Genomic DNA, 16,776 nt, shown 5'->3' on the forward strand with positions numbered 1-16,776 from the left:
GAGCGGGCCAAATTATGCTGTTTGGATAATCAGCATGATATAGCCCTCTCATTTTCCCCTGCAGTCTCAATCGGATACCTATTCCATTTTTAACATACAGTACTAAACTCTTCGTTAGTATTGCTCCGGCCGGCAAAGCTGCAGCTGCCGCTCCTTCCCTAAGGATGGATTACATGTCAGTAATACACACAGCGGCCCTAGTCGGTGCAGCTACTTCAAAGCATAGCACTAAGAAAGGGACAGGGCAAACTGTGTTTAAGGTTTTTGACATTTATTTGTAAAATGCATAGTGAAACATTCATTCCAGAACACGCTTTCCTGTTTCTTGGCTAGATCATCACATGCAAGTAATTCGTATGTCTGAATAATGAAGTGCCACTCAGCGTTGGCTAGTTCTTGAGTGTCTTGTAGCTAGCGGGTGCCCAGGTCACCAGCTGTATCACCCTGGGTGGATTCGTTTTTTGGCCGTTGATCTATTGTTTGTATGGCACGGTATGAACCCAAAGCTTGGGTTAGCTGGCAGTGTGGAATTTTCCCTGCTTTGGGCATTTCCCCTGCAGCACTTAGCCCTCCTGTGCTGGTTTGGCTCCTACCCTTTGGGTTTCTCCGCCGCCTTTCTGGTGCCCCCTCCCGGGCTGTTTATCCCAGCATCTGTAGGAACGTGTCTGCGTTGCAGCGGGGCTCTGCAACTTCGGCCGCCTACAAGGGCAGCCTCTCTGGGGGCTTGAGAAGGAAATGTAAACCCTCACTTGCACACTTGTGCGGTTTGGGCTCACTGGTTTGGTGAGCCATCTAAGTTGAGTACCTTGAACTTCGTAAAAGGTTTTCCTCAGAGGGGCACTACTCCCAAAGTTCGGTTCATATGTGTGCCTACCTGCTCAATTCCATTAACCACTACATTAGAGAAATAATGGAATTTTTCCCCCAGTGCACTTGTATGTACATTAGAGAAGCATTTTTTAAATTGGAAAATGGCAGGGTGCCTGGGTGGCTCAGTCGTTAAACATCGGCCTTCGGCTCAGGTCACGATCCCAGGGTCCTCGGATCCAGGCCCACATTGGGCTCCCTGCTCAGCGGGAAGCCTGCTTCTCCCTCTCCCACTCCCCCTGCTAGTGTTCCTTCTCTCACTGTGTCTCTCTCTGTCAAATAAATAAATAAAATCTTAAAAAATTAATAAATAAAAATAAATTGGAAAATGGGATTGAAAATTGCCCTGTTCTACTTAAATTCATTGTTGTATGAATTAGCACCTGAAAGACAACTTGAAACTCGAAACACTAGAGAGTTTATAAAGAGTCTAGAACATACTGATTGGTTTCAATAAATTATTTTTGTATAGTAGATTCTTGTACTTAATTACCGATGTAGAAAATATTGTCTGTGTGTATATGTACTTTTTCTTCCCCCAGAAACTCTGTCTGCTAGTTTTGTAGGGGAAACTACTATATATCTCTCAAAGTACTCTTTGATACCTAGTGTGAAAGATAAGGGAACATGGGCGGTCAAGAGGGGGCCCAGGACTGGCCGTCCACAGGCGTGAGGGAAGCACACTGCTCTGGATGGGTTCCTCTCTCTTCTTGGGCTCTTCATCATACCTTGCCTCTGTCGGCTGGACTCCGCCTTGCACCGAGAGGCCCAGGGGTGGTCACTGAGCCTGTGTTGGTGCCTATGAAGTGCAGGCTTTCTCTTCCTCTCAACTCATCGTGCATTGCTGGATTTCTAAGAATTCGCTGTATCAATAGGTTTTCTTCCTGTTCAGTTCCTAAAAATTGCTTAATTCAATTGATGACAGGTAAATTTTTTATCTTGAAAGGCTACTTAAAGAGAATAGTTTCTAAGGTGTGTTTTAAAATGAAAGCACTTTTTAAAGATCATGAAATGATTAGGAAATCCTACACATTCTGGAACTTTCTGTCTTCATTTTTTCCATTCCTTGGCTCTTGGCTCTAAGTATGGTTCATGATCATGTGTTGAATCAAACACTGAGGTCTACAAGGAGGGGGCAACTGATTTTCTAGCAGATTACTGCAGCCCTGCGTAACTGAAGGAGATAGCTTCAGCGGGCTGACCAGACTTTCTGCTGAGGAAGCATTGTCTAGGACAGTCTGCAGAGAACTGCAGATCACTTGCGTGAAATGGAGCTCCTTTAGGATTAAGACAGTGATTTACCGACCACGCTTGTGGTGAGGTGGTTTCTCTGGTATGCAGTGTATTATCAAAGGACAGCATGCCAAACTTCAACCTTCCCTGAAGAAAGCTGGGCAGGCACACTGTGGAGGCTTTATACTGTAACTTTTTCTTTTGTACAACTGTTGTGGCTTTTTTTCTTTTTGCATTTTGAATGACTATTTGGTGAGAGGTTGAATTTTATTTTCTATTTTGGCTTTTAGCTTTCCTCCAGGTTTTCCTCTCCTTTACCAGTTTCAGGCAGCTGCCATGTTAGTTTTCCTTTGCTCTCATATTGGCTCCCTTCCACAGCCATCTTTCTAGACGTTAAACACTTTTTCTCGCAGTTTTCTTTTCATCATTTTTGTTCTTCAAAGCATCTGTTCTCTTAAGGAGACAACAAAATGCTTTCATTGATTAAAAGAGCTCAATAATAATTTTGACCTTAGATTCTTTGGGTGTATTTCTCCCTACTAATATTTCAACATGCATGTATTTTTTAACTTAACATTTGCCCTACCAGAAAGATATGCTGCTGTTCCTGGAGTGGTAGGATTCATGGGCTTTTCTAGTTAGAGTTTACTGTTTTCTCAGTTCATCCTCCACTATCCCCATCCAACCTCTACAAAGTTTTTTTAGTAAGAGATGCTTTTCTTCGTAACATATAAAATTTACCATGGCACATGTAATTAGGTCTTATGATATAAACTGAAAAGGAATCCCTGTATTTTCTGCATGTGGCTCCTTAATCAGGATTGAAGAATAAATATCTGTAAAAGATACTTAACTACTTTGAAAATGAGGTCATTTTGTTTTGAGGCCGTTTCTATGGCGAAGCGTCTTATGACCTGAGCAGTAAGGCTTCCCTCTAAGAGCTAAACTAATAAGAGTCAGCCCACATATTAACTATTAACTGAAGTGGTCATCTCTCTGTAATAATAACCCATCCTTGGAAGTCACCTATCACGGAAGCTGTGGAGATTTGAGAAAGTCAATGTCGAGGTAGAGGGTCTGTCTGAAGTGTTACCCTCACTACAACAGTTCTTGTCATGAATACAGATCAATACAGTAACATATTACTATCTTTCCTTAAATGCCTCTCCATCACTAGGCTGAGTTTCTTGAGGGTTAGAAGCGTGCCTTCTAATAGAGCAGTGTAAGAGTTAACCAAGATCCTGGGCCGCAGACTTCACATCCCAGGCCGTCGCTTTCTGGCTCCTGTGGCTCTTCTCCTTACCCTCTCCTTACCTCTTTCTCAGTAGACTAGCCGTTACGTAGAGGAGTTGTGAGGATTAGATGTACGATACGTGGTATGTAGGTCCTGTTGCCATTATGACATTTCATCGTAACCCTAGAGGTGCGTATTAAGTGCTTATTTTATCCATATTCAAAGGAGACTTTCCTTGAACCTGGGCAGGAAGGCAGCCCCATATATCCCAAACACACACAGGTCCCTCTGTCACTAGGTATCTGGCACTCAGTGCAGTTTGTAACCCAGGAAACACCCCCTTCGTGTTCTGACCTGCATCCTTGAATGGAGTTTGGTGGGTTGTACCACTGTTGACTTTGAGGCAGCTACTCCTTTGGCGCATAGGGAGGATTTGAGGTGCAGAAGGGTTAGAAGAGAAAAGACACAGTAGCTTGTTGAATTGTCTCAGCTTCCATTTCCCTGCTTGTCTTAGGGTTTCACTTCATGGCTCTACAGGTTCTTGTGACTTAGGCCCGTATTAGGAATGGTCCTACCTGGAGGCTGAATGACATTTGCAGTGTTAAACCAGATTCCTTGTATATATGTAAATACGTAGGTTTATATAGAGCATACAAGAGGTTTGATACTGAGTCATTATTTTATTATTTTACAGGAAAATTTTAAAACATTGGAAACTTGGGTTTTCAATTTTTTACATTTAAGGTAATTAACCTTTTGGCAAATATATTAAAATTTTATCCACACTAAATGCAGTTATATGTTGTTTTTTAATACTTTAATACTTTAGATTATTTAGAACATAATAGGACATAATTTATGTCCCGAGGACATAATTTATGGGGACATCTGGGTGGCTCAGTTGCTTGAGCATCTGCCTTCAGCTCAGATCATGATCTCAGGGTCCTAGGATCGAGCCCCACAGCATGCTCCCCAGTCAGGGGGAGTCTGCTTCTCCCTCTCCCTCTGTCCCTCCTCCCAGCTCGTGCTCACTCTCTCTCTATTTCTTTCTCTTTTGCTTTCTTTCTCTCTTTCAAATAAATAAATAAAATCTTTAAAAATACATAATTTATGTAAAAATCTTGATTTTAACAGTATAATGATTTTGCTGAAATCAAGGCAAGAAAATAAATTTTATGGAATAAATACATAATATATGAATGTGTATCTTTATGTATCTATCTGTATTCATCCAAATATTACCAACTCATAAACAGAATTATCAGTGTGTGCAGTAAGTTAGTACTATCATCTCTGGTATTTTGCTGACTTCCAGTCATTTAAAAAAAATAGCTTATGTTTTTTATTTTTATTGTAATGAAGGTATATTTAAAATGGTAGTAGAAATGAATATATTTATTTAATAGCTTTTAGCTTATTTTATAACTTGTAAATATTTCCAAATATGGTCTGTGGGACTTTATTTGCCCCTCGGTGGGCCTAAGAGAAAGGAGTGGTAGTAACATCTACTGGTGTGGAGCAAACAGGAGATCAGGAGAGGCCTGCAGAGAAGGAAACAACATAATCTGGATGTCTGGTGACAAGGATGTGGCTGGCGTGCAGAGCGGTTGGGACAGAGAGTGTGGCCTGATGAAAGCTCCCCGTGTAATGGCAGATACAGTGCTGCTGTTGGGCTGGGTGTCCCAGCCACACTGGGGTTCTGGACTTACAAAGCTAAGGCCCAAGAATGTGGTAGTCCCAACGGGCACGTCATGTCTGGCAAGGCCTTGGGGAGACAGGCCAGTAAGCTCCCACCTCAGTCTCCAGTAGCTTGCTCAGACTCCCAACGCTGAGTACTTGTATTTCAAAGTGCAATTAGCGTCTCCACTAAGATGGAGGTTAGAGAATGTGAACAGAGACGAACGAAGTGGGCTTTACCCGTTTGCATCATGACGAGAAAGAATGACATTAGAAGCCAAACAAAGGTCATTTATCTCTGGTAGCACACAAAGGGAAAAGTGTTTTCCAGATAAGCAAGCTTGCTGAGATTTTCAAGCAGCCTCCATCCTGACAGGAAAAATTCCCACTCTGCCTCATTCTGAGCAGAGTCGCCATCTTCGGTGCACGTCTGGGCTTTCCCACTGCGGCCTAATACTCCATGCTGTCCGGGTTGCGCTTCTGGTGTGCTCCTGTTCTCGCCGGGCCGCCGCGGGAGAGGCCCAAGCTGCCCGTGGCCATCGGCTCCTTTCAGCGCATTTCTTTGCCCTGCGACACATGATCTCACTGTTGTGTCTTCATCCTCCTTGTGTCCTTCAGCATCGTCTCTTCTTCATCCTCCTCTGGCTGCAGAGACAGCATTTTTACTTCTAAATCCTTGCGTTGTTGTCCCACTCACACCCAGAACCCACTCATTCCCGAAATCTCAACTGAGGACCAACCACGTGCCAGGCACAGGGAAACGAGAGTGAAAAAGACCAGTCTCCTGACCTCTAGGAGTTTGGTCAAGTAAAAAACACCTATCCTATGTCTTGTGCTTCTAAACAGAACACTTCGATCCAGATGAAATACTTTATCCTCATAACCACCTTGTAGTTAAAAGTACAAAGTAAAAAGCAATCCACATGTTTGGTTTTTCCAGCACTGCTTGAAACACCACTTCCTTCTTATTTTCTGATGATGTTGGCATGAAATCATCAAGTTTCATTAATCCTGCAATCAAAGTCATGCTCCTCCATTGACCTCTGGTGTTTTATCAGCATAAGTTGTTTAAAATGAAGCAACTTTTCCCATAACTCTCCCTGTTATGTTATAAATAAAAATATATTGAGGGGCAGTCGTTAAGTGTCTGCCTTCGGCTCAGGGCGTGATCCTGGCGTTCCGGGATCGAGTCCCCACATCGGGCTCCTCGGCTGGGAGCCTGCTTCTTCCTCTCCCACTCCCCCTGCTTGTGTTCCCTCTCTCGCTGGCTATCTCTCTGTCACATAAATAAATAAAATCTTTAAAATATATATATATATATAGAGAGAGAGAGAGAGAGAGAGAGAGAGAGGCTTCCTCTCCACATTCCCCAAGTAATCCGATATTTATTTCTAATGTACACGTACAGCTCCTTATTTGATACACAGTCCTTACCATAAGCCTCTACAGGGACGGGCCTTGCTCACCATAGAAATCATATTATGGAGAATGTGCTTGATAGAGGTTGGCCAAATTTAACATAACCTGTAGAAGTAACTTCCTATGCTTCCATCTTTTATCTATAAATAATTCTTTTCATTTCCCAAATGATCTCAATGTTCCTGTTCAGTTTTACCTTCAAAAACCTTTTCCACAATTTCAGTTTTCTTCCTTTCTTTACAGCTGATGGATGAACCCAGACAATTTGATGGTTTCTGAAATTAAATAAGGACGGCCTGAATTTCTTCATCTATATCTATAATCAAATTACTGAATAATACAGAACCCACACTTTGTCCTATGGTTTCTGCCAATCCACGTGGTCACTCCACTGCTAATTACTGCTGACTGATATGAGCCTGTAGGCAGATGTCCAGCAGTGATCTGAATCGTCTGTCCCTGTTTTGTTTTGTTTTTTTATCAGTGCTCTGTGGTCCGACATCAAATCCTTACTAAAGATCAAGTAAATTGTTCCATTTTTTTTTTCTTCAAAACTTATCATTCCATGGGAACACATTGAGATTGCTGTAGTAAAGTTGCTTGTAAATTTTGCCCCGTGCCCTGCTGTGTGTGGACGACTCGGGCATGAGCTGGTGGCCTTCCGCGCTGGTGATGCGCTGGGCCCGGCCAGCAACAGCCAATGTCACTGCACTGGTTTCTGCCCCTTTTCCGAGTCTGTGTGCTTGTCACCAGCTTATGCTCGTTTGAACACAAGACTCTCAGCTAGTCTTACACAGCTTATTTCAACTGCTTTTCCCATCCATCATGTGACAGATACCATACACTTGGTTGATCAAAGGTAACTTTTTGTTAGTGATCTTTTTTTTTGGAACTATAATTATACATACAGAAAAGTGCACAAATCGTAAGTGTACAGCCTGATAAGCAGTCAAAGTGAATGCACCTAGGTCACCAGCACCTCGGTCACAAATCAGGACATAAGCAGCACCATAGAAGCCGCTTCGGACTCTCTTTTGTCCTTTTTTTCCCCCTCTGTGTCTTCTTTGAACAACTACTTGATGTTTAGCTTTTCTGATGTTATTCCTTTAGAGATCTCATTTTCTCCTGTTCCTCATTATTTAATTTGCCAGCTCTCAATCTCTGTTGTTTGATTTCAGTTGCCTTGGTTTTCTCGCTCCCCTTTCTATATACCGATACAGTTAGTTAACGCTCGGTTGATTTATGTGAGTAAAAAGAAACATAGACCCAGATAACTCAAAATGAATTTGCTCCACTTTGGATTTTAAGATGATTTTGCACCAGATTTGCATTGCCACTTGGCTTCTATTTCAGCTGCTATTATCATCCGTTTACATTCCTTAAGCATGTACCAGCTGGCTAATGGAACGAACAGGCAGGCCTGCGGAAGCCCAGCCAGGATGGAAAACTGGGTGGAGACCGTCCACACGTGGATGGTTGAAAACTTCTGCAGTTGGTTCCTGTGCCCAGAGAACGGTCTGCTTACCGAGCTGGCTTGCTTGGACTTCTTGTTTGCATCCAACTGTATATTCTAATGTAATGAACTTGTTTTACAAAGAAACCTTTAGGATGTGGAAGAATCTAAGTATAAAAATTACCCAGAACTAAATTTGTGTCTGAATAATTGTTCACTTGCTCAAGTTCTCTGTGTACTTACTTAGTGCTTCCATATTGCTGTTTGCTTTTGCTGTATTTTAATGCAGCTTACGCTTCCGTTTCATCCTCCTGTTAAATAACTATCTTGTTTCCTGAGGTTGATGTTTCATAATCTTTGATGATTTCGGCCTCTGGGATAATGTGCTGTAGAATCTGGCTCTGCTCCTTCCTTCCCGAAGAATCATTAGCAAGATTTCCAGGAAAAACAATAGCGCCCACAGTCCAAACCCCGAAGAACTACCTGACTTTCTATTCTTCTCCCCTGAATTTTGAAGATGGTGTTGTTATTTTGAGGCAGAATATGCGACTGCTAGGAATCGTTCTTTTGGAAGTAAAGCCCTGCAGTCAGAGCACGGGCAGGAGAATTTGGGGTGGGAGGTGGTAACAAATGCTCAACATTCTTAGGAGAAAATAGAGCGCAGTCCTTCCTTCCTCCGCCTCTCTGGTTCTCCCAGTGAGTGTGGACGAGTGAGTGCAGACGCAGCGGCCTCCCTCTCATTGATTTTATTTTTTGTCTTTAGTGATAAAGGGGAAAGGATTCCTCAGGACTTGCTGTGCAAACGTTTGTGGAGAAGATCCCTGGTCGAACAGGAAGATCAGAGGATATGTAGCCTTAAACATGTGCAGGGGGTGTTTTCTGTGTTGGATTCTTCTCTCTCCTCTACCCTCCTTCCCCTCCCGTGCCCCCTCTCCCCTTCCTCTGCTCTGTGTCGCCCTCCTGTGCCCCCTCCTCCTCTCTCCCCTTCCCCGTTCCCTCTTCCCTTCGCCTGCCCCCTTATCCCCTCTCCCCCTTTCTTACACCCTGTTCCCCTCCCCTACCCCCTCTTTTCTTCCCCTGTCCCTTCTCCCCTACTCCTCCTTCAGGATCACAGCAGTGCTGCCTTGGGCAAGTTAGGCAGGGTACCACTTTCCTCACCTGTAAACTAGTTGCCGTAACTATGTTGTGCTGTTTAGGTAGAGCAGCACTTTGCCAGAGATAAAGCTCCATGCCAACTAAACCAATTACAAATACCAAGTGTGGTTACACCCCAGCCTGGGCAGTGGGGTCCCATCTCCCATGCTTGCTGGAGACTGAGCATGCCCCGCCCCCGCCGGTCTTCTGTCACAAGTGAATTACTTCTACCCCCGCAGCCTTTCTCATACCCATACCTTCTTTTCTCTTTGGTTGTTGTTGTAAGTCAGATCTCTGAAATCACGGCAGATGAAGTTAAGGACAGTGCTGGAGATAGTTTTACATGAAGTCAAAACTATATAGAAATCAACTTCTGGGGCACCTGGGTCGGTTAGGCATCTGCCTTGGGCTGGGGTCATGGTCCCAGGGTCCTGGGATAGAGTCTGTGGGGAGACTGCTTCTCTCTCTCTCTCTCTCTCTCTCTCTCTGTGGCTCCCCCTGCTTGTGCTCGTTCTCTCTGTCAAATTAAAAAAAAAAAAAATCAACGTCAAACTCTTGAAGGTGCCTAGAATATGGGCTCGGGATCTCTGCAAGGTCCTGGACTGAGTATTGTTTTCTGCAGATGTGCCGCATTTCAACTGTACTAAGACACAAACGGGCTTTTTTGGGCTGGTCCAAGAGAGCCAGATAAACATTTTAACATGGATTTTATGGGAAAATGCATTCTGGTTTATATGTGACTGATAGTTTGTTCGTAATTGGAGAACTGCCCAAACAAGCTTTTTCCCTTAAGATTTTATAACTTTCTGTTGTCAGGAAGAGAGATGTAAGTACGGGTGGATCTAAGTGTGATGGATTCCTGTTTTTATTTAGAAAATGCCACACTTACTGATGGGGGGGGGGAAGAGGTGTATTTGGAATATTTTTACCCTTTGATTTTTAACTTACATCTGTGAGGGTGAAAAAGGATCTTTGGAGCTAGATAGGATACATTTTTCATGAAATACGGGATGAGACAAAGCCTTCAGATCACATCAATAGGATGTATTACTATTATTGTAAAGAGATGGGAGAAAGAACGTGTAGGAGCCAAGGGCAGGCTGCCCCAAGATGGGCCACTAGGCATAAAGATGATTTTGAGTTAATCAAAACCCAGCAGATGCAGGAAAACCTCTCTACCTTCCTTTCAACTGCCTAAATTTACTTTGAAAGGAGAGCCTGAACCAGGAAGAGAGCTATTAACAGAGACTCCCCTTTACCTAAGAAACTGATCTGCATAATAGAGCAACCTTATTTTTCTCTCCTCTCACCTTCCTGCTAATGGTCTTCCTCCCCTTTGTATCCTCAGGCCCCACGTCTCTCCTTAGCTCATATAAGCTTCACGTTGCCTCACTGTCTTTGAAATTTCATGTTTGTGTGGAATCCCCTTATGTACACTATTGAATCTGATTTTTTTCCTCTTAATCGGTCTTCTATCAGTTTGGTTCTAAGTCCAGCTAGAGGGACCCTGGGGCAGAGGAGGGTCTTCCTCCCCGACAGAGGAAATGTGCTAAGCAGATGCACTTACCTATTTCGATGCCAGGAGTCTGGGCTGTGAAACACAATCTGACCAAACAAGGCCAGGCAGGGGGTCAGAGGGCACCTAAGTTGGTCAGTGTTTGGTTCTTTGCTGACCTGGGCCAGTGGGCTCTCCAGGATGGAGCAGAAAGAGTCAGCTGCTAAGTCAGCTGAAAAGACATCTTTTAAAGATCTCACTGTTAATGGGGGCTTATTTAAAAATAGGTAAATTATACAAAAATAGCCAGATAGGTTTGTTGAAGATCAAGAAGGTGGTGAAATAGTTTGACAGCATACTATAGCAATATGGAGGTAAATACCAGGAGAAACAGATTTTTTTTTAAGGGTTGAAATTGGATTTTTTTGATGGGTAGAGAAGGATGATGCAGAGCACTGCTGTATTTTATTATAAGTTTTTAAATAATATTTGCTTTTTTAAGCTATGTGCTTTTATAAAACAAGAATCATTGTAAAATATTCATAGAATGTTCAATCATTTGAGGATTATGTAAATTGTATCTATAGTAGTGATATAATAGCATAATTAAATTTTTTTATATAGAATCAATGTATAATTACCAGTTTCAAAATTTTGTGATTAGCTACATAGTTCTGTCTTTGGACTGTATTGGTTTCCAACTTTATACCTTTCTTTTCTTAACTTTCGTATTTATATATCATAAGTAATGGTAAAGTCGGGAATGATCATCTTCCTATTTACTATCCATAGCACTTTGCACAGTATCTTAGACATAGTAAAATCTCAGAATATGGTTAATAAGTACATTTTCTGGAGTTTTTTCCCCAATATCTTTCTAAAAATTGCACAAATAACATAGATTCACTCTAGAAAAGATAGGAAATGCAGAAAAGCAAACAAAAAAAAATTTTTAATAACCCAGAAACTCATCTTACCATCATGATAACACCCCTCCAAATAGTTTCCTATGTAATATATACGTGCAAATAAATTTGAAATAAAAATTATCCAGGGGCGCCTGGGTGGCTCAGTCGGTTGAGCGGTTGAGCATCTGCCTTTGGCTCAGGTCATGGTCTCAGTGTCCTGGGGTGAAGCCCTGCATCAGGTTCCCTGCTTCCTGCCCAGCAGGGAGTCTGCTTCTCCCTCTCCCTCTGTGTGTCCACGCCCCCCCCCCCCCCCCCCCCCCTNGCCAATTATCCAATACACACTGTGCCCATGTTCTTAAGATAAAGTAGAATTTTTAGGTCAACAGGTATATATTATTTTGAAGGCTGTTTATCATGTTGCCAAATTATTCTCATGAAATGTTATGTCAGCTCCAGTCCCCATTAATAGAGCAAAGAGTGTTCATTTCTCTCTCACTCCGTAAGGGGCAAAAACATACTTATCCTTGTTGGGTTCATTATTATTTCTTAGAATAATAATGCATTTAGCATTTTAAATATGGATATAGCTTGTCATTTTGTCTTCAGTTTTCAGTGTTTTTCCCCTTCGTATATTTTAATGTTATTTATATGTTCAAAACTATCAACCATGTTTTTTAAATTTTGGAAATTTCTCCCCACTTTTGAAATTTTATGCTTCGCAAACTGTTCATTCTGCAAGGTCATATATGTGGAAAGAACTGATTTTTCAGAATTCAGTGTAGTGACTACCTCTCAAATCTCTTTTTCTCCCCATCAGGAAAGCAATTGAAGAACTGCTTAAAGAGGCAAAACGTGGGAAAACGAGAGCAGAAACAATGGGACCTATGGGTTGGTAAGTTCTTGAGTAATCTCCCTTTAAACAATATTAAAGAGAAAGTCTTGGCTGGATGTGGAAATGTAAATCTTTAGCAGATGGTGGGAATATAGGACTGTGGCTGTGGAAGATATCTAACCCAAAGGGGAGCAGGAGAGTGGGAGCCCTGCTGAGGGCCTGGATTAGGGGGGCTCTGAGACCATGAAGAAGAGGACAGGAGGGGTGGACAGGAGAGTAGGTCTTAAGGCGCTGCCATCGCTTTGTTCACAAACCCCCAGGAAACATTAGATACGACTGCCCATTGGCACCGTGTAAGAGTGATATAGCAGTGTCCGTTGTTTAAGGATCTCTGTTTTCATTATAGTCCTTAGTAAATTGATATTTCTTTTTAAAATTCTACTTGTAAGTATTTTGATTATGCGTCAGTTCAGCTGTGTAGAACTAAAGTTTGCCTTTGCAGTTTCTATATACAAAACAGCTCTAAGACTTAAAGTTTAAAAACAAAGGAAGAATTTAACCTTAAGAATTTAATCTTGGGGCGCCTGGGTGGCGCAGCGGTTAAGCATCTGCCTTCGGCTCAGGGCGTGATCCCGGCGTTATGGGATCGAGCCCCACATCAGGCTCCTCCGCTATGAGTCTGCTTCTTCCTCTCCCACTCCCCCTGCTTGTGTTCCCTCTCTTGCTGGCTGTCTCTATCTCTGTCGAATAAATAAATAAAATCTTTAAAAAAAAAAAAAAGAATTTAATCTTAAGCATTTTTAAGCTTTACTTTAGCAATAACACATGCATTCAATAAATATGCTGATATTAGGTCTTTTATCTAAAATGTAGACCCCACTACAGTGGAGGATTGTGGGTGATTAAAAAGAGTGAGATGTAGAGATGAGATAGGAGTAGAAACTAGGCTTCAGAATATACCTCATTCTGTAGATTTGACTCTTAGAACCATGCACATGGTTTCCATAATATAAAACAAAGTTAAATAAATAGAGGAAAAAGGCAATCCTTAAAAATCAAGCAAAATCAAGCAAATAGACCCAAAGAGCCATTTAGTGGATGGCTTAGCTACACATAGAGGAACGCCTTCGTGTGATCTGAAATTTGACTCTATAGCCAAAAGAACTACCAAAAAATCTTAAATTGTTTTCAGTCATCATATTGTCAACAATACTGATGTTTTTCTGAAACTATTTTATAACAGGATAAAGCAAAGTAAATATTTATTTGTTATAAATACCCAGATCTCCAGTGTCAAAGAGATACAGATACAAACTCAAAGTAAAAACCTATAATCCTAAATTTGAATTGGAAATAACAGTACAAAGCCATGCTAGATTTTCTCTTTAAAAAAAAAAAAGAAAAAAAAGAAAGAAAAAGAAAAGCTTTTTCCAGCTTTGTTCATGGAAAAGTGCTAGAAATGATGACCACCCACTCAGTAGCAGTGAGTGCCCCTGGCATCCAGATTGTGAAATATAAATACCGTTTCTCACTGAAAGAGGACCAAGAACCTTAGAAAAATAACTGACTGCTGATCCGAGGTAGTGCCTGGAGTTCACCAAACAGCAGGTCAGAGGTCATAGTCCCCAGGACTGCCCTCACTTCTTACACTAACTGCAAATTCAGGAAGTTCCCAAAAGTACTCTCAGCTTCCTTAAGTCACTGACAAATTCATACAATTCACAGAACACTATGATACTAACAGTTACAGTTTATTACGGGAAAAGGATACAGATTAAAGTCAACAACAATAAGAGGCATAAAGGGCATTGTCTGAGAGGGTTTCAAACATGAAGCTTCTGTTGTCCTCTCCCGGTGGAGTCAGGACATGTTACCCACCCAGCTTATCAGGGAAGCTCACCCAGGCCTTGGCATTCAAAGTTTTTATTGGGATTCCATTATTTAGGCATGACTGCTTGATCGTTCACATGGTTGATCTCAGTCTCCAGGTTGACCAAGACCATATGACCCAAAGCTCCCACTCTAAATCACATGGCTGGGAGTTTTTTTGGGGGGTGGCGGGGGGCCATGGTCAGCTCATAGACATTTCTGTCAGATGTGACATTACCTCCCAGAATTGAAATTACCTCCCAGAAACCAGACCTCTCTGTGGTAAGACCAAACTCTTAATACACAGGCAGGAAATGTTAGAGGAGCCAGAAGGTGATGTCAGAAAGATTTAGAAAACAACCTGAAAGGCCTCGTACCAGCTGGGATAATTTTATCACCAAGAAGAATAAAGCTATACTGATTGAGATACCTAAAACATGTCGAAATCCATAAAGTCATAATGATAATCACAACAAGAAGCTTAATGGTCCCTTTTGGAGAATGCTGTGGAACCAAATCATTATTCATAAAATTGGCAAATAGAGAAGAATAAAACATTGATCCTGTTCCCTGTACAAATTATACCTCAGGGTTACCAAATAATTATTGAAAGAAAACTTCCTTGTAGAACTGTGTCTATTAAATGTACAAGGACTGCAGAAGACGATCATTCATTTGAATTCTTAGCAACTCAATAAGAAAACAAACAATCTGATTTAGAAATGGACAAAAGATTTGAACAAACACTTCACTGAAAATGATAATGGATTGGCCAATCCGCATATGAAGAGATGCTCAAAAAATTAGTTATCAGGAACATGCAAATTAAAACCATAGTTAGTTACCACTCTACGTGCACTAAAATATCTAAAATTAAAAAAGACTGACAGTGCCAAATAAAGATAAGGATGTAGAACAATTAGAACGCTCACATATTGTTGGCAGAAATGAACATTGTCCAGCCATTTTGAAAATTACCTGGCTCTTTCTTATGCATTCACCATAGAGAGTTCTTCTAACCAATTACCAGAGAATTGAAAACTGAAGCCCACACAAAAATGTGCACAGTAACATGCATAGCACTTTTATTCATGATAGCTCAAAACTGGAAACAGCCCAAATGTCCACTAACTGATGAATGGGTAAACAAATTGAGGTTCTCACCATACATTCAGTGCTACTCCGCAGGGACAGAAGCAGACACATGGCATGGATGAATCTCAGGGACACCCTGCTAAGGGAAGGAGGCCAGACACAAAACGCTGCACAGTGTCAGATTCCACTTATGTGGGCATTCTAGAAAACCCAGAACTGTAGAGACAGAAAGCAGATCACTGGTTGCCAGGAAATGGGGACAGAAGGAAGGGATTTACTGCAGATCTCTGCGGGTGACAGAAACAGTCTACATCTTGATTGATGTGGTGATTACATGACTTTGTACAGTTATCAAAACTCTTCACGCTGTTACTTAAAAAGGATAAATTTTATTCTGTATGAATTATACCTCGTAAACCCGATGTTAAAATAAAGAGAGTGTCCTCATTTGCAATCCCCGAGGACACACTGGGCCTCGGCAAAGGTCACTGGCCGCTAACCTGACCAGATGAGGAGCTGCTGGGGACCGATCTGGGCCAGGTCAGACTGACCACACCTGAACTCACTGACCCATCTTTGTGCCACGAAAACATGCAGTAGGAAGAGCATGGCACCATTTAGGAGACATCCTTGTCAAAAGATTGAACCCAAATCTGATCAGATCTCCAGTGAAAACTACAGTTCACAGGGAGTACTGAGGGCGGAGGAACACGTTAACCGACCCCAAATCACAAAGTCCAGTACGTGGGGAACTCTGCAGGACAAACAACCCAGTTTCTTTAACAAATTCCAGAGAAAAGAAGGAGGGGTAACCTATGAATTAATCGATTTGAGACACATCAAATAAAATATATACTTTATTTGGATCCTTATCCAAACTAACTATAAAAAGACATTTATGAAACAATGGGGTTATTTAATGATATTAATTAATGTGGATTTTTTGAATTAATGTGGATTTTTTAAGTGTGATAAGGGTTTTGCTGTTAACTTCATTTTTTAAAGCTGTTTTCTTTCAGAAATTCATTCTGATATATTTATGGATGAAGTGATGTAAAATGAAATAATCCAGTGCGAGTCAATCTGTATGTAACATATGTAATCATCTTAGATTCAAGAAAATATCCACCTCCTGGAAGAATAGTTACACAAATTTGGTGAGATAAGATGTACGGAAACATTCGGCATGATTCCCATCATGCAGCAGTCCATCAGTGTTAGTCAGATCTGCTCTTACCTTCTTTCCAGCCCTCCTCTGTCCTTTACAGAGATACATGTGCCTCTACTCAAGTGAATCACATCAGTACAAAGTGGGTTAGGGGCAGGCTGCTTTGGTGTTCAGTGTAAGGCAGGGCTGTGATCAGGTTGACCACAGCCACTGGCCCAACCCAGTACCGCGTGTGAAAGAATCAGTGTAGAGCTCAATCATGAATTCATGGCTTGACAAGTGAATAAGAAAATGTCAGTCAGGGTTCTTGCTGTGTTAGGAGTGTTCAGGGAGATCAGTTGCTTCTAGGCAGCTCCCCGGATGGAAGTCATTTATCCTGACAATCTTTCTGC

General features: G+C 41.7%; 1 protein-coding gene across 1 annotated transcript in view; it reads left to right on the top strand.

The window, feature by feature from the left end:
• Positions 1-16,776, top strand: part of LOC117803067 (protein POLR1D-like) — a 43,512-nt gene that overhangs the window by 15,547 nt on the left and 11,189 nt on the right. Inside the window, exon 2 of the mRNA XM_034665008.1 lies at positions 12,238-12,312. Within this exon, the coding sequence (XP_034520899.1) occupies positions 12,238-12,312 (75 nt within the window). The remainder of the gene's footprint in view (positions 1-12,237; positions 12,313-16,776) is intronic.

This window comes from Ailuropoda melanoleuca, chromosome 7 (genome assembly GCF_002007445.2).
Source record: "Ailuropoda melanoleuca isolate Jingjing chromosome 7, ASM200744v2, whole genome shotgun sequence".
Classification (NCBI taxonomy): domain Eukaryota; kingdom Metazoa; phylum Chordata; class Mammalia; order Carnivora; family Ursidae; genus Ailuropoda; species Ailuropoda melanoleuca.